The sequence below is a fragment of the Lepidochelys kempii genome, chromosome 12, assembly GCF_965140285.1.
Source record: "Lepidochelys kempii isolate rLepKem1 chromosome 12, rLepKem1.hap1, whole genome shotgun sequence".
NCBI lineage: Eukaryota > Metazoa > Chordata > Testudines > Cheloniidae > Lepidochelys > Lepidochelys kempii.
This window is the reverse complement of record NC_136391.1, coordinates 21,308,685-21,331,047: the sequence shown is the minus strand read 5'-3', so window position 1 is coordinate 21,331,047 and position 22,363 is coordinate 21,308,685. Positions and strand designations below refer to the sequence as shown.

The window sequence follows — 22,363 nt, the reverse complement described above, 5'->3', positions numbered from 1 at the left end:
CTCAGGGCAAGCCTGGACTCTATTGTCTGTATTACATATAACAGACTGATGGGTACAAACTCACACACATACACCCGAACACCAAAATGTTTGTTCTCCAACATCCAAGATTTTTTATGTATAAATCCAGAGTAGGATGATCTCAGTAAGTATAAAAGGCCGGCTCACCCTGTGACAAAAACAAAATCAAATGTGCAATTCTGAAAGCTAGATAGAGGCTGGAACTATGCGTGGGGGGCACCTCCTGACTTAAAGTGGTTTTCATTATATATAGGGTTTAGAGTTTGGTTCAATGGCTCTCAGCATCCCCACTACACAAATTATTCCAGCACCCCTGGATTGAGGTCCCTTAGAAAATATGACCCTTAGAGTTCTTGTCCCTTTAAACCTTGCCAGTCTCTCAACTCCATTCACAGAACACCAGGCAGTAATACATGTTACTCTGAGTAGTAATACGTACTGTATGCACACTCGTTTTATGTTATCCAGGGTGGAGCCACTCCAACTCCTCAGACCCAAGTAACCTAGTCTGCAGGAATGTTATGAAACAAAACCCACTTTGCAATATGAGGCCTGGACACAGACCTGTAGCACAACTATATACAGGCTATAGTAGTAGCCACTATAGCACTTGCCTGACCTCTCAGGACACTGCATGGCCCTAAACAGCCCTGTGGATGTACGCTCCTATGTAGTTTGACTATTTAGTATGGTCCTAGTGTGCATACAGCTTGTGGTGCTCACAAGGATAATGGGTTTTAGCTGCATAAACTAGGTGGCTTCTTTCTGTCATTTAACAAATAGATCTTTCACACTTTCCTAGTGTAATCTGAAACATAGGATAGCAAATGATGTGTAGAAAATTAACCTCTTCTTTGGTACCTATCTTGTCTTCTTGTCATACAGAACTCTGGGACAATCCCATGGGATCCTTTGATGGCCTGAACATTGTTCCATTTCCCTGGAGAACAGAGGTGGCCCAGACATTTAATAAATTGTTCTGTCACTGGTGAGGGAAAAATGTTTAAATATAACAAAATGAATTCTGAGAAATCTCAGGTGTATTTTGTTATGTTAATAACTGTTTCCAACTGTTCCCTTTATGTTAAAGGCTTGACTTGTTTTCAGTTTGGGTGAGAAGACCATTTGCTTTTACCTCGCAGTCCTTTTACACTCACCCAAACTACTCATGTGAAAACACTTTCATATGAAAAAAACATTGTCTGGAGCAGTTATTAATCTACCGTTTGAAGCACAGAACACTAATAAAACAACTGAGGATAAACCAACCATTTCTCATTCTGCAAGATTTGGGTCCAAATTAATACCTTTCTCTCTGGCTGATTTGCCAGTCTTTGGAGACAACCACACTTCACGAATTGTGATTTAAAACAGAAGTTTTTATTTTTTGCTCCACTTTGCTAAAAACTATGCTCCAGTATGTGTGTAACTGGGCTTGTGGGAGACATCCCTAGAAACGTTAAACATTGAAAAAATAGAAAATGCACGATCAACAGAGCTGGTTGAGAGGACAAATGGATTTGCCAACTTTGAGTGGCCTCAAAAGGAGGTCTCACAACTGGACCTTACCAGGAGCTCAAAAATATTACTTAGACAACTGATAAGTACTTGGAAGGTTAATGTTATATGAAAGAATGATTACCTATTGAACTCATCACTCCCACTAATTATTAGCATACACAAACGTCGGCTGGAGGAACACCTGTTTGCAGCAATTATAGCCTCTAAATCTTTGTAAAGTATCCAATTAAAAAAGCAACAGCTGAGTAAAATACTGTACTGCAGTGGTACTCAACCTTTCCAGACTACTGTACCCCTTTCAGGAGGCTAATTTTTCTTGTGTACCCCAAGTTTCACCTCACTAAAAAACTACTTGCTTACAAAATCAGACAATACAAAAGTGTCACAGTACACTATTACTGAAAAATCACTTACTTTTGCATTTTTATCATATAATTATAAAATAAATCAATTGGAATATAAATTTAGTGTACTTATATTTCATTGTATAATATATAGAGTGGTATAAACAAGTCCTTGTCTGTATGAAATTTTAATTTGTACTGACTTTGTTAGTGCTTTTATTGTAGCCTGTTTAAAACGAGGAAAATATCTAGATGAGTTGATGTACCCCCGGAAGACCTCTGCATACTCCTGGTTGAGAACCACTGCTGTACTGTATTACTCATTTTGCCTTTCTTTTTGATGATGTAACTCTAGGACTCAGGTGAGAAATACTTTTTTCATACTATTCATTCTAGTTACCTGATCAGTATGTGTGAAGTGCACACAAGTGGAATCAGACCACAATAACTGTAGACATGGCAAGGCACAGCTGTTGCTGCTTCTCAATTTTACAAATGTATAGAAAAAAAGAAAAGTACCTCCTGCAGTTTTACTGGTCCTATACGGTCATTGCTGTGGGTGCTTAACTTCCAGCCAACTTCCTGTATTTTTGGTTCATTACGCTCCTCGCATGCACATTAGAAAGAGTTACTGGCCCAGATTCAGAGTTCAACTGATTTGCTCTAGAAGGGGTTGCAAAAACTTAAACTTGTGCAAGTAACTAATTTATTCCAGCTAATATGTTGCAGTTGCAGATTTTCAGTTTCAATTTTTCAGCTCTCTTTTATAGCTTCCATTTCCTTGCACTACCAAGGGGAGTCAGTTGGCTAATGAACATTCTTAATTGTGCAAGAAACTAATTTTGGTGGAGGTGGGGAGGAGAGAAGGGAGACGAGTCTTGGAATATCTAAGGTTTTTCTTCTAGATACGCAGAAACTAAAAGAATCTATTTCTAATATAGAGAAATGCATGTGATGTTGAGCAATGTGTACATGGTCTTGGCTTTTCGTACTAGGAGCCTAATTTCTGTGATAATGCCACTTTTCTGAAATACTTTTTTTGGGATGAATACAACATTTCATATTGTTAATTAAGGGTTTCTTTCTATGTTGGTAAAACAGACTCAAGGCTACAAACATAATTTACTTCTTAACCAAGATGTGGCATAGTTTCAGTGTCAAGGTTGGCTTTTTAATATCAATTTGTACAAATACCCCAGGCCATTTTACTATACTTTTGAAATTCAAGAGACAACTCATTTTTGGCCCAGTATTCAAGTGTGTTTTTTTTTTTAAAAAAGGCTTTTTATAAAAGCTAAGACCCCTTGAAATATTCCCATGAGGATTTATTTTTTTAAATTGCAGTGGAAGTTATTTTTAAACAATTCAACATTCCCCTACTATATGTGAAATAACAGGCATCAGGACAAAAAACAAAGTATTGCGGATTGTAATTACAAAACTTATTCTTTTGTGAACCCCATAACCACAAGTGTGGTTGAAATCTTGAAATATATGGGAAGGGAAAAAGCAAAAGTCATTGTGGATCATTCTCTGAAAACATCCACTCAATGTGCAGTGGCAGTCAAAAAAGCAAACAGAATTCTGGGAATAATTAAGAAAGGGATAGATAATAGGACAGAAAATATCATGTTGCCTCTATATAAATTCATGGTACGCCCACATCTTGTGGTCGCCCCATCTCAAAAAAGATGGGGTGGAATGGGAAAAGGTTCACAAAAAGGCAACAAAAATGATTAGGGGTATGGAACAGCTTCTGTATGAGGAGAGATTAATAAAACTGGGACTTTTCAGCTTGGAAAAGAGACAGCTAAGGGGAGATATGATTGAGGTCTATAAAATCATGATTGGTGAAGAGAAAATAGATAAGGAAGTGTTGTTTACTACTTCTCATAACACAAGAACTAGGGGTCACCAAATGAAATTAATAGGCAGCAGGTTTAAAACAAACAAAAGGAAGTATTTCTTCACACAACACACAGTTAACCTGTGGAACTCCTTGACAGAAGATGTTGTGAAGGCCAAGACCATAACATAAAAGAACTAGATAAATTCATGGAGGATAGGTCTATCAATGGCTATTAGCCAGGATGGGCAGGAAATGCGTCCCTAGCCTCTGTCTGCCAGAAACTGGGAATGAGCAACAGGGGATGGATCACTTGACGATTACCTGTTCTTTTCATTCCCTCTGAGACAGCTGGCACTGGCCACTGTTGGAAGACAGGATACTGGGCTAGATGGACCTTTGGTCTGACCCAGTAGGGCCTTTCTTATGTAATGTTTACTGTTTTGTGCTTGACAAAGTTCTTTGAGAATTAAATGGATTTCAAGAGATTGAAAAGTGACATTTTAAAATGGGGTTGGGTGCTGTCAGAGGCAGATGTTTAATTTAAAACTTGAAGGGAACAATTATATGCAAAGTGAAGCAAATATTTAATTCAGACTGTGCTGATGTATTCCAGATAGTATGCAGAATGATCTAGTTACCAAAGCTATACTAATGCAAGAACTTAAGAGTTAATGTTAAAAGTGTGTTTTTATAGGCACTTTACATAGTACAAAAATTCAACAACTTTTAGAAAATTCAAGTGAAAGGATCCATCAATCGCACTTACTCCATCCAGCTTACTCCTCCCTCCTAAATAATGTTGCACTTTGAAATCTGAGGTGGGGGGTGGGGGGGCGCGCACGCGGCGGAAGAGAATGAAAGATATACTTTCATTTCCTATTCAAGCAATCAATTTCTAGAAATCTGTTATTTTAACTTGTTATTCAGAAAGCTTTCCATTCTGAGACAATGCAACATAGCTCATTACCACTCAGTACATTGACTCCCATCTTCTACCCCTCTCTACATATAATCCATGCCCAAGTCAAATGAATTCAAAACACATTCCAAAAAAAATTTAAACTCTGCTTCATCTAACTCATGAAAACAGCTGTGTATTAGCATGGCCTAAGCTGTAGTGGCTGATTGAGGGGCTTGAGGAGGGCTATGATTAAGTGCACTCTGAACACAAGTCTCCTTTCCTCAGAAATAAGGCATTTTAAACTTTTTTCGAAGTTACCACCACTTATAGTTAGAACCTAAAGTAGGATCAGTATATAAAGTCAGGCTTCATTTTGGCTAGACACAACTGCTCATAGAAATTGAGTTCCATGAGGTACAACTTACTTCTATCCACGTATCTTTCCATAGGGGTATAGAACATTTGCATTTATTCTCAAACATTAGGATGTCAAACCAGAAAGTTTTTTTCCTAATGGAAACTGAAAATTAGTGCTGGTCACATTTGCTGTGTTTGCTACGGTCTTCAATTTTTCCACAATTGGAGAGGGCAGACTATTAAAGTCCTAAATTAAAAGTGTAACATCCTATTATAAGCAGTCTGTCAGGGTTCCCTCCCCCCTCTGAGATACAGATGGGGGATTCACATGAAAAAACCCCTAAGCTTATATTCCACCAGCTTAGGTTAAAAACTTCCCTAAGGCACAAATTCCTTTCCTTGTCCTTGGACAGTATTGCTGCCATCACCAAGTGATTTAAATGAACGTTCAGGGAGAGGCTACTTGGAGCTCTATCCCCCAAGCCCCTTCACCCCCTTTCCTGGTGAGGCTTGAGAATAATATACCAACCAATAGGTTAAAGTGAGCACAGACCAAATCCCTGTTTTTTAGGGCACTGAAAATCAAAATCAGGTTCTTAAAAGAAGAATTTTATTTTAAAAAAAATGTAAAAGACTCACACCTGCAAAATGAGGATGGAAGATAACTTTACAGCGTAAATAAAAATATTTAAAACCCAGAGGATCACCTCTGACTTTGCTTCCCAGTTACAAAACAGGAATAAAATTACTTCTTAGCATAGGGAAAATTCACAAGATAAAATGAAAAATAATCTAATGCATTTCCTTGCTATTACTTACAATTTCTGTAATTTTAGATGCATCTTTTTAGGAGAAGTTTTTTTCCTGCTTGGTCTCTCTTTGTCCTGAGAGAGAGCACACCACAAAGAGAGCACAAACAAAAACTCCCCACCCCAGAGTTGAAAGTATCTTCTTTCCCTATTAGACTTTCTGGTCAGGTGCCAAATCAGATTAAACAAACTGATTAACCCCTTACAAGTAAGAGATTCTGTACCTCTGGCCAGGAGGGATTTCTGTTACTGCATACATAGAGGTTGTTACCCTTCCTTTATATTTATGACACAGTCAAATGGGGGTTTTGTATATGGTGGTCATTATTTAATACTGAAGCTTTTATAGAAAGCATTAGAAATAATGACTGGAAGGTTTGCATTAAAAACTGATTTCTCATCAATTACAAGGTAAGAATTCTGAAATACTTTTGTTCAGGTTTTAAATGAGTGTGAGGATATTTAAGAGTAGTACTAAGCTACATGCATTTTCACTACTCATGAGTATTTCTAACATTCCTTCCAATAAGGTCCAGGCCTCACTGTCAGTCATATCTCTGCCAGAAGTAAGAACTTCAAGTTGGTAGCTGCCAAATTGTTCAGTTGACATTTACACTTGTTCCTTTAACAACCAATTTACAACCTTTCAGAGAAGGATCTTTCAAGAGACCGAACAGCATCATGAAGATAAAAATGAATTGTTTAACCATAAGCAGCATTATTTAACACTTGATCAAGACTATGCTTTTTTCAATGTATTAGGGCTTTAGATTGTGTCAGATTCCCTCCCACCCAACACGCTAAATTACTTCCAAACACCAGAGTTACCAGCAAGCTTTAGTTTGGACACCAGGAAGTTAATGAAAACCCCAAACAACTTGTATTCCATTCCTCAGTTTCATGCTGCTTCTGCGTAGTTTATGGGAAACTAGCATGAGTAATGCTGAAAGCCTCCCAGAATTTTCAGCATTACATTTGCAGTAGAAACTGCTCACTGACATTTTGAAAAACAAGTGCCAGGACGAACTGAAAAGCTGGTTTACATCTCCTCCTCCCTGCAATATGTGGAGGCGGAATATCAGTTTCCAGAAGTAGTCATTCAAAATATTTGAGAAAAAAAATACACAGTATGAATAGTCCCTGTTTTCAGTTGCATTCACAGCTTCATTCTCTGGATGTTCACATTTCTGTATCCAACAAGAGACTTAGTTCGCAGGGAAGCAGTTGGTGGTAACAGAAGATATCCTTACTTTCTTAATTCCCCCATGTTTTCTGCTTCAAAACAGCTACCTTTACCACACTGATACAACAAATACACATAAAACCAGCTGTCTTGGACAGCATTTTTATTTAAAAATTGATATACAGAGACATAGCAGCATTTACGTAAAGGGTTTTTAAAAAGTCATCAAGTTGTAAGCCAATAGCTTGTAAAGAGGCTCTAAAATGTAGTCTTCCACAGCATTCTCAAACCCATTTGCCCCCACAAGGTGAAATGACCCCGGGATATCCAAAGACAGACACACAGACACACACACAGTTGCAGGTTTTAACTTCAAGCCTTTTTTTTTGAACAGTTGGTCACATCAAGTATTACCTTCCTTAGCAGCATTTGGAGCACTCTTCGGCGTTCTTTTAAGTGGCTGGTGTACTTGATCCATTTATTTAAAATATCAATAGTTAATAAAAACTTTTTCATATAGAAGATTCTTCTGTCACAAAAAAATGCAAGTTTCTTTTTTAGAATCCATAAAAGCTTATGAACTTCACTGGCAGCATTTCCATAATGGAGCAGGATTCAGAACCAGCAAAAACAGGCACTTCAGCTAAATTGTCTCTGATGTAGACAGTTTGCAGTCATATCAGCTTCAGCCCAGTGGACTGTTTCTTACTACTCTGTGGTGGTGTGAGGACACCACTGGGTAAAGGAGAAGTCCTATTTTGCTCAGCCAACATGGCCTGATTTGCTTGAGCTTTGTCCTGAACAAGTAAAAAAAAGGTAATATTTAAGTTAGCGTGTTACAAAATCAGCTTTGATATTCCAGCCATGCATATTAATAAAAGAGGCAAAAGACTTGAGGTATTACTTAAATGCCCATTATTTTTCCAAAGCTATCATTCACACATTTAAACCTCTCTAGTTTGTTTTCACCAACTTATTATCAATTTAAAAATTCTTACACCATAGCACTGAAGTTGCTTCAAAGCTAAGACTGCCTCTGAAAAACCAACTGATAGCAGAATAAGTCTGAGAGTAACGCAGCAGCGCTAATTCTTCAATTTAGGTAATTTTCCAGTGTGCAGCTTTGCCTTAAAAGTATTATCAACGTGAGTCCAGAGTGCAATTTGGCAGGTTCCTATTGAGACCTACCAAACAACTTTACTGTAATCAGATGTATTATATTGCTAGTCAGACACTGTAAATCATGATAGATCTAAGTTAGCAGCATTTTGAATTCCCTTAACCACTATTAGATATAGACCTTACAAGTGTGTAAGAAAGCAGAATTTCAGTTGCTACTAAGCTTTAGAGGGGTTTTTATAATCTACTATATTTTAATCAAAACCTTTTTAATATAAAAGAATTAGTGAATAAAAAGTTAACTCCAGTTTATAATACAGCTGTAATTGCATCAAGCAAATATATTCTGACATTTATTATATATTATAATTGCTTAAAACATTATTGCTTGACTTATTCAACTAGTCAACTGCCAGCAAACCTTGGGATATTGATCTTACTGGCCTATAGTGAGAATTTAGTCACTGGCGGAGAAAGAAAAGAAAAAGAGAAAGAAAGCATTGAAAAATAAATCAAAAGCAGTCATCCAAATTGGGAACGTGTTTTCTTTCCTAAAATTAGACTATTCTATCTTTCCAAACATAATGGGGAAGCTCTATGTTCTATAATCCTTATGGAAAAAATAAGCCCAGTATGCAACACCTGAAGCATCCCAAAGCTGATACCAAGTTAGGGGAAAACCAAATTAGAGGAGGTTTTGTTTCTTTCTTTGACAAGTATTTGCAAGACGGTAGTATGTTTCTGACATAACATATACAAATTACTTTCAAGTGCTCTGTGTATTACGCCATCACCAAGAGCCCACAATCTGAAGAGTGGCCCTTTTGTGCGAGGCACAGCACAAAATATGACAGTCTCTGCCCAAAGGAACTTGCAATTTAAGCTCAAAGTTTGTCATCAGCTGCACTCTTAAGTCCTTCAGTATATACTGGGTATCACTTTTTAAAGGCATTTAGTTTCTGAATTTGCTCTATCGCAGAGGTGGGCAAACTATGGCCTGCGGGCCACTCCTGCCTGGCCCCTGAGCCCTTGGCTCAGGAGGCGAGCCCCTGGCTCCTCCCCTGCTGTTTCCCCTCCTCCTGCAACTTTAGCTCACTGCGCCGCCGGTGCAATGCTCTGGGTGACGAGGTCCTGGGGCAGTGCAGCTGCAGAGCCCGGCCTGACCCAGTGCTCTCACTGCACGGTGGTGTGGCTGGCTCCAGCCGGGCGGCGGGGCTGTAGTGCTGCCAGCCACCGGTGCTCCAGGCAGCGAGGTAAGGGGGCAGGGAGCAGGGGGACTGGAGAGAGGGCAGGGGAGTTTGGGGTGGTGGTCAAGGGGCGGGGGTGTGGACAGAGGTCAGGGTGGTCAGAGGGCAGGGAAAAGGGGGGTTGAATGGGGGCAGTCAGGAAGGAGGGGGGCGGGCAGTCAGGAAGGAGGGGGGCGGGCAGTCAGGAAGGAGGGGGGCGGGGCGGTTGAATGGGGAAGGGGTCCCGGGGGGCAGTCAGGAATGAGAGGAGGTGTTGGATGGGGTGGCAGGGGACAGGGAGCATGGGAGGTGAATGGGGCAGAAGTCCCAGGGGGGTGGGGGCACACCTGGCTGTTTGAGGAGGCACAGCCTCCCCTAACCAGCCCTCCATACAATTTCCAAAACCTGATGCGGCCCTCAGGCCAAAAAGTTTGCCCACCCTGCTCTATCAGGTCACAAATTTTAAAAAAGCCTTGAAATTCCTATACTCTGCAAGAGAATATATAGTTTTTGCCTCTAGAGATTACATAAAGTGAAGATTTTTTTTTAAAAAAAGCATACCAGCAAATCCAAGCTGTTTATATGTGTTTGTATATTGTGCAAATCTTCAGAAGCTATGCCTCTGAAGTGCTTGAGTTTGGAGCTTCCTGCTTCCCTGATAGCGATAGCAAATGGAACCATCCATTTTACACACTCTTCTATATCATACCAGTCATAACCTGGAAGGTAAAGATACTTATGTGAGCTTTAGGTTAACTTACTTGTCAGACAAATATTTGCGATTAGAAAGCGTTAATTACCCGAAACCTTCTGCATCAGTTCAGATGAGGAGAAGTGGTACAAAGCAGAAGCAGCAAGTACTCCATATGTATATTCCAAGCAGCCAATATCGAGCACACAGAGATCCAAAAGCTACACAGGGAGAAGACAGATTCCTAACATGTGACAATCTCATATTACAAATGAGAAGTCTTAACATGAGATGCATGGAGTTTGGGGATGAAGTCACCCTTACCTCTGCTATCTGTACAAAGATTTGCTGGGGATATTGTGGCAGCAACACCTCATAAAGCTCATTTAGATATGCAACTTGCATGTAAATATTTAGCCACGATACAACTGTCAGTGGATTTAAGTTCCAATTAAGAGCCTAAAAAAGACAGATATAAAATTGACAAAAATGTTAACGAAAATGTTATTAGAATATGCATCTTACTCTTTACATCATTACCTAGTGTTGGTGGGAGACTGCATTCCCATTTATGGTAGCAGTGCAAAGAAAACAATGTTCTTTTTCCCAGTGAAACTGAACTTTCCCAAGCAAAAAAAACCTAACCAAGCCACTTTATCTGTAACATTTGAGAAGTATGCAAATTTCTACATCTTATAAGGCACTAGTTTTAACTACAGGAAAAATATTACTCTACCAGAATATTACAACACTAATTGCAGATCTCTGCTGAAGTTGATCACACCATGTTTTGGTCCTTACAGAAATGTAAACAATACAATTTTATAACTACCTTCATAATGATCAATTCCATGCTGAGGATTTCATCTTCTGCACAAGCTCCATCTGTAACATAAGCAAACTGGTGCAACTTTGGTGGATAGATTTCCTGAAAGATAAAAGATCAAAAATATAAGTCAAGTAGAATGTAGATATTCCACATGTAAAAAAACTGAACATTTCAAGTTGTGTAAAACTAAAATCTCATGTTTCAGAGTAGCAGCCGTATTAGTCTGTATTCGCAAAAAGAAAAGGAGTACTAGTGGCACCTTAGAGACTAACCAATTTATTTGAGCATAAGCTTTCGTGAGCTACAGCTCCACTCCATACGGCTAAATGCAGTGTGGAGCTGTAGCTCACGAAAGCTTATGCTCAAATAAATTGGTTAGTCTCTAAGGTGCCACTAGTACTCCTTTTATTTTTAAAATCTCATGGGAGCCCAAGTGTTTGTTGACTCTCATGAATCATGGCAGTGATAAAAAATGGCTTCCCAAAAAGCAAATTTCTTGTTCATAGTCTTCGTTTTCCATTTTTGATTTATCAGTCCAAGTCCAAAATAGAGTTTGACTGCAAGGGATACAATGCATGTTCTCAGAGCTCATATCAAGATCTTCATGTCAGTTATTCCACCACCTCACAAATTCGCCTCTGTATTCCTACTGCATACATGGAGAGATAACACCTGCATATTCCTAAAAATGTTTATTCAGCCTTTAAAAAAAAAAAACCAAAAAAAAAAAAAGTGTGCCACCCCATTTTCTAGGGGCCAGGTTCCAATCTTAGCGGGGGTGTGTGTGTGTCTATTTTTGTGTCACATTACAAGAGGATTAGCCCTCTAGAAGAAATATTAGGAACAACACGGCCAATGACCTATTCTAATTTCCCAAATCTAAGATTATAAACCTGGTGCCCAATGCAGATGTGGTATGAGGATGTATCTCTAGAGGTTATGGGATATATTTGGTCTAAATTTGGCTTGTTAAAAGAGGCAGTGGGGAGAGGAAGAAACAGACATTAGCCCCAATTTAGCTTAACAATTTAAATGCTCTTTTAACATATCTGTTTTTTCAGACAAGTTGGCTTCCCCAACCCTTCCACTCAATTGACAGGTATAAACTTTACCTTACTCACACTTAAAATAAATATCTCATGAGGCCTTATGATTTAGAAGCGGAGCAAGGATGTGTGCCAAAGAATACCTCAAAGAATCAAATGCATTCCAGAGATTTCTATTCATCTTCACCTTTAAGAGTTAAAGCCAAGAGAAAGTCACTTATTTTAATAGTTGAGTTATTCAAACAATTGAGGGATAACTCCTGAGTTAGGTCATCTTGTTCCAATGTCAGTTATGTTCTTTATTGGTAGAGTACTTAGAAGTGGTCTCTGTATCCAGCGACCAACCTTAAAACCCAAGGTAACTAACTTCACCTCAGTTTTTGAATTTCCTAGGAGTACAAAGGAATGGCATATTCTGGTGTAACCTTATATAGGGTAAAATGGGCCAGAGGGGAATTGTAGCAAGAGTGGAGTCTTCTTTCTTCCTACAAACTCCTCCAAAAATTCTTTTCCCCTCAATGACTTCCATAAAGCAAAGATGTACCCAGCACAGAAAAGAAGCAAGCATTTCCAAGCCACTTATGTTTAGGTAGAAGCTAAAGACTTTTACCTCAAGCTTTGCAGCTATGAATAAAGATGAAATGCCAATAAGCTGCAACAGTGTTTTTACAACATTTTGTTGTGTTGCCATAAACCGATCAAAGAAATCTTGTGCCAAGTAAAAAGTCTCTCTGTGAAGTTTGTAGACCTCACAAACCTGCAAGAGATAAACAGTAATGCATATTCATAAGGAAAGCAGAGTACATACAAGTCCTTTTAGGTATCAAACCAACTCATGTACCTACAATGGGGGTTTTGTCTCAAGCAGCGTATAACATTTAATAAGACAAATCTAGGGATATTTCATACAGTAGTTTTAATATAAAAAGAGCTGAAATCAAATATGGGGTAAGAAGGATGGTGTCATGTCCACACTACAGCTGTAAGTTGACCTATGGTAGGTCAACTTACAGCCACCGCAGTGATGTCTTTCCATGGGACATCTGTGACCCTTCAATCCTAATAATTACTGCGGTGGCTGATGCCAGCTGAAGAGGGGCAGCATGAGGGGATGAGAGCCAGGGCTCTCAGCTTCATGCAGCTCTCTGCTCGGTGCCCAGCTGCCCCCCAGGCTCTTCCCTCCCTGCTCCCAGTCAGGAGTGGAAGAGCAGCTATCCAGGCTTCTCGGCTCCTTAAGCAGGGAGCCTTTGGGCAGTAGCCCAACTGGGAGTGGGGAGCCAGAGGAAGCTGGGCTCTAACTGCCTGGCTTTCTTGTCAATTTTCACACAATGTCTGCACAGACACTGCATTGCCTTAACTACACTGCCATGAGAGCGCTTATGTAAGTGGAGTTATGTCAGTGTAGTATGGCACTTACATTGCTGGGACAAGGCTGTAGTGTGTAAAACAAAACAACCAACAAAAAAACCACACACACACACACACGGGAAAGCATGCATGTTACAAGACCAGAGCATCAGGTCTTCATTTTCAAAAATATGTAGCCTCCCCACAGTTCGTAACGGAAAAAAAAATTCTCACAAGTTGGTTGTGACTGAGAAGAACTCTTCAGTCTTCTAAGCCAGTAGGTGGCCAACAGGAAGATACTGTGCAACAAGAATGTTTAAAAATAGCATCTTTTCAATTCTAAGATTATCATGTTAGAAACAGTTGCAGATCACATAGTATACGCTGAAACTATTAGAATTATGACACATTAAGCATTACATCAGGGTTCCCAACTTCTCTACACACACCATCACTTCCCCTCCACCATAATTTCATCTTCATTTGTTTTGCTTTAGTCTAGAACACAAAATGCTGAAATAAAACATTTCATGTAAGTTCCAGGCAGAAGTAGGCATTCACATTCACTGAGTATAAGTTTGATAAACTATCCTTATATTAGATATGAAGTTATCAAACTGCACACTTGAAACTTGGAACCATTAAATTCTACATATTTGGTGCCAACACTCTGGTAAAATTTCTTAGATGTGCACTGAGTAAACAAGTTCCACTAATATTCTGGTGCTGTATGCATTATGTAAAGTGCATGAAAATCAGATCATACTAGGTATTTAGAAAAATTCATGTTATTCAGGGCATCTCTATACCTACCTACAGCACACATAAATTGTTAGCAAGAACAGCAAAGCTCACCTCCATCAGCCAGTCTAGAAGAATTGTTCGCATTTTAGGTTGCAAGAGAGGGTGCTTTTGCATATAATGTTTCTCTCTCACATACGTCTGTTCTTTGTTTAGCATGTTTTTCCAAACATCATCTCTATTTGCCCAGCTAAGGAAAAAATATAAACATGTTAAGTATCAACTGTTAAGTGGTGAATGGGACAGACAAAGAAGGGGGAATGAAATACAATTACCCCAGAATTGGTAGCGGTGAAGTTCTAGATGGACTAAGTCTGAGGTGTACAAAATGAGAAAAGCCAATATTAACTGGCTCATCTTTATCTGGTGTGGGAATCAGCATATGGGGACTTTTCTGGACATCCTTATTCCAAGATGGCTATTAAAGGAAAGAAAAAAATGTTGCACTATAACTGGTTTTATAGTTTCTAGGGCTATTAATGCACACAGACTCCACACAAGACACACTAGTTCAGAGAGGTGATCACTCCTGTAGGCAGCTAAAATTCAGAACAAGTTGAAAGGTGCATTTTCACACGAAGAAAGACTTTCAATTGCTGAGCTTAAAACAAGTCATTTACCTTTCATATTTTGGAATTGAAGGGTCACAGATGTCCCACAGAAAGACAAGTGTTCTCTATAAAGAGTTCTGTTGCAATGTTTTGGATAGAAGGAGATTTTGTGTGAAAATACGATTTTTGTCTGGGAGTCGCATCGCTTATTCCCCACCTGAAGTTCGAATCCTTTCGTTTATGGCATCACAATCCCAGCCAGATTCCCTGGCCTGGGCCAGGCACTAATGATCCAATGCCAGCAGACCAAATTCAGTGATGAATGCTGGTCACGTGCCACATGAGGCATGTTGCACATATGCGAAGACGACAATCAAGGATTAGGACTCAGGTGAGGAATAAGCAAATGAGATTCCCAGACAAAGAGGCTGCTTTTGTGCAAAATGTCCTTGGTAATGAACACAGCAGAGAAGGAATGCTGATTTTGTTTTGTCTTTCAAGATTCAGAGGTTATTGACTGCTCATCTTGTGAAGTTGGTTAAGCAGAAAGCTAACATTTTGCTATCACTTCAGATATATGAAAATGACTTTGTATACATTTTATTTGCCCTAGGATGTTCCCTCTTAGAAAAGAACTAAAACTCATAATAGCTAGTCCATTCATATACAGAATAGGTTACTAACAAATCTGCAAATGGTAGACACCTGACATTCCAGCTATTATAACTTGTTATTTATGTATTTGGAACAGAACACAGACCTAATGCTACTTTTCTTTAAAGAAGGCTTATCTTGGCAAACTAAATTTTAAAAAAGCAAGACTTTACTATAAAGTTATCACCCCAGTTCCTAAAGAAAGACAGAACCCATTTTGCTTAGCCCAATGTTCTGAAAGTTCACAAAGAAAGAAAATCCTATCACCATGAATAAACACATTTATTTTTATTCTAACTAAAACTTGGCATTTGACCTAGTACTGGAGGCAGCCATCTTACTGAAAAAGGAATGCAATTTGTATCAGTGGCAGGGTCAAAAAGCTTCAGCAAGTCCTCAACCTGCTTTAAATAGAAAACACTTGTTTTACAAGTTAAAAATAAGAAGACTTATGAATCAGTTCCAAACCTGGGTTTTTAGTCTGCCTTTGTCACAACTAACACTTTCCAGCACTAGATTCAGAATGCTCATAACCACGTTTTGGTTTATTCATAGTGAAAATTGCTTTGTACTATTTGAGCCACTGCCTGAAAAAGCTAGGCAGTTTTCCTCTTCAAAAAGGAGAAATTGTGCATGCAAATCTATCACAGGCATGTGCACAGCTATGTCCAAGATCCCAGTGCGGTTTGTGTTACTATTTAACTGGGGGGAAAGATGTATCATTCAGAGTAAGACGACAGTAGATTCCCTATGAACTGAAAGTTTAAAATGTCACATCAGCACTTAACTTAATTTTTTGTCCTTCCTCTAAGTTACATTTTAGGTACATCTAGTTCTCCAATTACATGGCAGGCATGGACGACGGTCCTTTGAGTGCAGTTAATCAAACAGACTGTGGTTTGGATAAGAATTAAGGAAGGAGAATTATAAACTTTCTGTATAACGTGGCACATGCTTGGCACCTCAGAAAGACAAGGTCCCTGCCCCTGCCCCAGAGAGCTCACAATCTAAACATGTAGACAAAATGAGGGCAAAGGGAAACAACAAAAGGCAATGCAATTCATCAGTGCACTGAAGTACAGCGGGTGTTTTTAAATAAAAAAATAAGTAAAACTCAATAGGATTGGAACGAGAGGACCTCTAAGATTTAAGAGCAAAATGATGTTTAAGAGTGAAATGATAGGTGAGGGGCTAGGTGTGGTCAGAGCAGCAAGCAAGATACATTATCTTAAGAGGCAGCATTTTAAATAGGCTAAAAAGAAGCAAGATGACCATCTAGCAAGCTAGTGAGGAGGAAGAGGTTATAATCATTGAAGTGAGGGATTATTATTGCTTAGATAAGGGTTTTTGCAGGGGAGATGGAGACAGCTACAGATTTTGTGACAGCACCAATTTCAAATGAGGAAATGTATCAAAAAAGTTGTATTACATCAACTGAGTGGATTGTCAAGTTGCCATTTGTGGGGGGGAGGGGGAAATGGGCAAAGGCTTAGGTAGAAAAACTAGTTCAATTTTTGCCAAGCTTAGTTTAGGTTTGCATAAAGTAACTAGTCCCCAAATCCTGGAGCTGCAATCGGCTCCTCTGCAGGGACCCCACCCTTGTATCCAGGATGGCAGGTGCAGCTGAAAATCTTGGCAGTGTAGCAAAGGAAATCCTATGGTTCGTGGGCTCCTCCAAAGGCACTCTGCAATGCTGGAGCAGGAGTGGGATGTAAGCCAAGACCAGGATTCAGCAAGAAAGGGAAGCCAAAGAATCTAGTGTGGAAGAGGAGTGGTTTTATATGTGAGGTCCAAGAAGTTCTTTGGCAAGGCTCAGATACTTCTATGATGGCTGCGGTAAAAAACCTGTATTTTATTTATATGCTGCTATCTATATCAACAGGAAGGAGGAGTTTGAGAACTCAAGAAAGTTAATGGCTTCGCGGTAATAGGACACACACAAAACACAAAACAAAACAAAAAAAACAGCAAAGGCAGATGAAGAATGAAGAAATCTAGCCATGAGTGAACAAGCAGCAATGTACAGCACCAAATAAAGTCTAGACCACGGCTGTATGTAGGAGGTTGACTCAGAACTACTGAGGGAAAGAGGATATAAGAAGCAAAAGGTTGGATGGATCATCAGCATTGAAGCTGAAGTTACCAAACATGAAGGTGGGATCGGAAGAGAAAGAGGGATATAAACTTAGCCCTCCCCAACTCCGCAAAACCCAGCATGTGCTAGCAACTAGTGCCTGAAGCCATGTTAAGAATAATGCTGTTCTCCTGCAATTTGCCTACAGAAAGTGACACAATGTAATTCTAGTTAGTTTCATTCCCTGAAGGCACTAGGCCGTGGTTCTCAACCTGCGGGCCCATGGGCCGCTTGTGACCCAGTCAACATCCTCAGAGCCATACAGGCAGTATTGGATGTGGCCCACAGTGATAAGTAGGTTGAGAACCACTGCACTAGAGTCAAGTATTATGGCACAGGAAAGATAGACAAGACAGTTCTACCAGCCAGCTTCAAAAAATGAAGAGAAATGTTAAAGAAGTCAGACAAGGGACGGGATCATTGTGATTCATGCTCCAATTCCCAACCCTAAATTTGATAGTAGCCAACGTAATCTTGGTTATAAATTATGTGGACTAAGCTCATCATCCGGGTCTCCCTTTGGTAGGTTGTGTGAAAAAATAATTTCAGTTTAAAGGACCTTTGTTTCACAAAACATCCTGCTAATGTATCAGCACTCATGTTAGTTACGACCAAAATCAGGATGAGAATTGAGAACAGTGCCTGTTATCTTACTTCAAAACCAAATACAAAATTCCTGCAGTACTCAGCTTCCATCAGCCTGATATAACCACCCTTTCATCACATACAGGGTAACATCATCCTAATTAAAAGCTCGGGCCGTACGTTCAACAGAAACAAACTAATGAATTGGGTATTAACATGCCATAAGTGGGATGTGAGAGTGATACTTTATACATGGAGCAAAATGGAGCTTCAACTAGTATACAATAGTTTATTTAATGCAATGTATTTATGTAATGCAGTGTATGTTGCACAGGATTTAAGGCTACTTGCACATTGAAGTTTGCTATGCTATTATTGTGCACCATCTTGCTTTCTCACTAGCAATCAACAAGCTTGCTCTACTCCTGGTGGAACTGCACACAGTCTCATTAGTGGCCTATGGCAATTTATATCAGAGAATAGCTTGTGTCACACCACATACCAAAGAGCTGCTGCTGTGCAACCAAATGTTAGCTTCATGGATTTGTCAAAGGATAACTGTTATAACAAAGTATCCACAGAATCCTCTCAATGTACAGACTGATACTCAGGTACCTCTTATTTATGAACTACAGAGTTGCAGGGCCTTATCAACACCAAGTGGGTTTACAGAAAGCTAAGTCTTTAATTTACACTTCAGGAATTGGTGCTTTAACTGTATTTCAATACATCAATCATTCATGAAGGAATTGTCCCAGCATCTATTTTAAAAAAATCTAATTTTCATGTTAAGACAGGACTGTAATTCCATTTCTAGTTCTGGAATAAGAAGAGTTACAGTAAGAGCATTTTATGCTAAACATTTCAACTTTCTTTCTACTGCCATTTTGGGGAGAGGGGATAAATATCTGGGTACATGTTATTAGAGCTTATTAGTAAGTAGCTACTGTGTAATATATATTTTAAAAAAAACCTCAAATTGAGTGATGCTTTTTAGGGAGGGTGGAGAAAAGGAATTCTAATGAAGGACAGACAGCTCCCCCTTGTCAAAAGTGAGAAATTAGTTTAATATACTGCATAAAAGGAAGACAGACGGGAAGAAGAGATCCCCTCATTAAATGCTCACCATTTGAGCCCTGCTTAATATGTTGAGTGATAACTAGTATATGTGGTTGCAACAAGCAGAGACCATTCCAAACAATGATGTCCATCTGTTATGTAGCACTTCAGTCTTCAAATTTGCAGTTGCCACTTCTGGTTAGATGCACCGCATTATGCATAAGTAGGGCCCTACCAAATTCACGGTCCATTTTGGTCAATTTCACGGTCATAGGATTTTTAAAAGAATAAATTTAATCATTTCAGCTATTTAAAACTGAAATTCACTGTGTTGTAATTGTAGGGGTCCTGACCCAAAAAGGAGTTGTGGGGGGGTCGCAAGGTTATTATAGGGGGGATTGTACTACTTCTACCTTTACTTCTGCATTGCTGCTGGCAGCAGTGCTCCCTTCAGAGCTTGGCAGCTGGAGAGAGGCGGTTGGTGGGCTGAAGCCTAGCTCTGAGGCAGAGCCACTGCCAGGATGGCACGGTATGGTATTGCCACCCTTACTTCTGCACTGCTGCCTGCAAAGCTAGGCCCTCATTCAGCAGCCACTGCTGTCCGGCCACCCAGCTCTGAAGGCAGTAGCGAAGCAGTAAATGATGGCATGGTATGGGATTGCCACCCTCACTTCTGCATTGCTGCTGGCAGGGTGCTGCCCTCAGAGCTGCGTACCCGGACAACAGCCACCACTCTCTGGCCGCCCTGCTCTGAAGGCAGCACAGAAGTAAGGGTAGCAATACCACAACCCCCCTAAAATAGCCTTGTGCCCCTCCCCCACAACTCCTTTTTGCCTCAAGACCCCCAATATGAGAAACACTGGTCTCCACAGTGAAATCTGTATAGTATAGGATAAAAGCACACAAAAGACCAGATTTCACAGTCCGTGACGTGTTTTTCATGGCTGTGAATTTGGTAGGGCCCTATGCATAAGTAACCCTATTACTGAATGAACAGGGTACTGTATTCCCCACTCATGACTTTTGTAGTTTAAATATCCTCCTACATATGCATTAATTAGCTCAAATCCTAACAAGGAAGAGCATGTATGTATATTCTATTTCTTCATGCCTCAGCCAAATTTAATCTGCACATACCTTAAAGGTGTACAGTGAGTGAAACCTCACAAACTCAGTACACATCTCATATTGTGTATGAAAGTGTGGGGCAGTAACTGATAGCATACCCAAGTTTGTGGAACAAAGGAAGAATGGAAGTGGAATGGAAGAATGGAACAAACAAATGAAGTTTAGAATACTAAGGGTTAAAAATCAAAATTAAGTTATCTTAATATTATCACAGGGAGATTTAGAAAGCTAGCACTGCCTGCTAAGGACATTATTTCTCCTCCTAATCTCTACCCCTCCTAGGCCAGTTACTGCTGTCTATCTGAACAACCCCTAGTGCCTTTATAGGGATTACTATGCCTTACCTAGAAGCTTCAGTCCCAGCAATGCCACGGAAGTGTACATCCCCTAGTATATAACATAAAATTTCCAAATCCTAACTGTGCACTTTTTGATTTTTTGGCACTCAGAAAACATTCAGTGTCACAGCAACAACAAACCATTAATGGGCTGTAGGAGGAATACAGATGTCCTCTTTTCCACATTCATATTTAAAGTAGGGAGACAGCTGCAAGAGGGTCCAAACTGCCAGTTATATGGAAGTGGATAGGACATGTGTCCTAACTCTCTAATGAAGTAAATGGGGTTCTGTGCGGCTATCTACCCATGCAAAATTAAGGCCTTAATACATGAAGCCCATGCAAACCAGGATATTTAGTCATGCTATAGTAATACCACAAGAATTCGGACAGACCTCATCTGTTTTATGAGAATGTTAAAGATCCCATGTCACCTTGTGTAAATTGGAAGGGGGTTTCTCTTAGTGTCCCTGGACAAAAGTCTCCCCTCCCCCATTACCATGCAGCATGCTAGTGGTGATGTAGGTACAGAGTTGATGAAATGCTCTACATTCCAAGAAAACTATATAAATTAAAAAAATTACAGTAGTATCAGTAACTATGTATCCACAGCCAAATCAATTACCTGGCTTTCATATTGCTTTTTCTTGTTCATTTCCATTTTAGCAATTTCTTCATCAGGATCCTGTAAGAACTACAGTGGGGGGGGGGGGGGGAGAAAAGAGAGCCATGTGCTAACAAGAATACAGACTCCAGGCCAAACTCTGCCACTCTGAATCATACTGGTGTAAATCCAGTTGTTGCTCCGGGCACATTACGCCCGTGTGACAGAGCACAGCACTTGACCCAGTTAGTGTACACTCCAAATGCCACATGGACATTCACAATCCAGCAAGGGCAACAGAGGCCATGGTCCAAACAGTTCAGCAAAGAGAATCCACATTTACACTGGAATGACAGAGCAGGACTTAGCCCTAGAGGATCAAAGTGAGCCATTTTGTACTTACAGTGGCCACATCAGCTTTCCTCTTTCGGGCTCGCATGGCAAGATCAGCAGCACCCTCACCCTTGGGGGGAACCTTCTCATCCACGTAGTCACTGCCAAGAAAGAGAGATACAGGGCCATAAACCCCTCGAGGGAGTCTCCTCTGGGATCTGCCTAATGGAGATCGTGGCCTACCCCACTTCCACCCCCCACACGCCCTGCAGGGGGCTGGGGAGAGAGACTCACCTCTCCCTGCGCATGGTGCCTGGATGGGACGGGGTGAGGCTGGCTCCGACCTTAGGAGGAGGGAAAGGCAGAGGGTTAGGGGGGGCAGGTCACTGCCTCACAAAGGCGAAGGCGGCAGCAGCTGCAGCTCCCCAGCCCCACAAAGGGCTCCGGACGCGCGGGCGGCGGTGGCCCTCATCGCCGGGCGGGGGGACCCGAGCGGAGTCCGCCGGGGTCGGATGCGGGGTGCATTGGGGGGGGGTCGGATAGGGCCGGGACCTCCCCACCTCCCCCTCGCCTGCCCCCTCACTGGGGCACCTCCAGGAAATGGCCGAGGGGGAGCCCCGGGCACAGGCACCCGACCCTCGCCGCCCGCCCCCGCCTTACCCCGGGGAGAGGGTGCCCTGTGCGAGGCGCTGCCCGGCGGCTGCGGACGGGGCGCGGGGCAGGGCGGGCGGGGAGCGAGGCGCGGGCGGGCTCCGCTGGGCGCCTCCTGCCTCACAGCGCGGTCGCTCCCGTCCCTGCGCAGAGAGCGGCCCCGGCCGAGCGGGACATTTAAATGAGAGGGCGCGGGGCCTCCTCCCTGCCCGGGAGCCGCACACGTGGCCCCGCGCGGGGCCCCGCCGGGAGCCGGCCGGGGCGGGGCGGGGTCTGCGCGGG

The 22,363-nt window shown here is 41.0% G+C and overlaps 1 protein-coding gene across 3 annotated transcripts; it reads right to left on the bottom strand.

The window, feature by feature from the left end:
- Positions 1 to 5,652: 5,652 nt before the first annotated feature.
- On the bottom strand, positions 5,653 to 22,354 carry CCNE1 (cyclin E1). Of its 3 annotated transcripts, XM_073307769.2 has the most exons (12): positions 22,091 to 22,353; positions 21,725 to 21,774; positions 21,501 to 21,591; positions 21,119 to 21,187; positions 14,320 to 14,462; positions 14,099 to 14,234; positions 12,507 to 12,653; positions 10,854 to 10,949; positions 10,346 to 10,480; positions 10,131 to 10,242; positions 9,892 to 10,049; positions 5,653 to 7,782 (listed from the first exon to the last, which is right to left on the bottom strand). In XM_073307769.2, the coding sequence occupies exons 2-12, from the start codon at positions 21,736 to 21,738 to the stop codon at positions 7,660 to 7,662; spliced, it is 1,224 nt and encodes a 407-aa protein (XP_073163870.1). In that variant the 5' UTR covers positions 21,739 to 21,774; positions 22,091 to 22,353; the 3' UTR covers positions 5,653 to 7,659. The 3 variants fall into 3 exon arrangements, with proteins under 3 accessions (XP_073163870.1, XP_073163868.1, XP_073163871.1); XM_073307767.2 differs by having other exon boundaries at positions 21,725 to 22,353; XM_073307770.2 differs by lacking the exon at positions 21,119 to 21,187 and having other exon boundaries at positions 21,725 to 22,354.
- Positions 22,355 to 22,363: the final 9 nt, after the last annotated feature.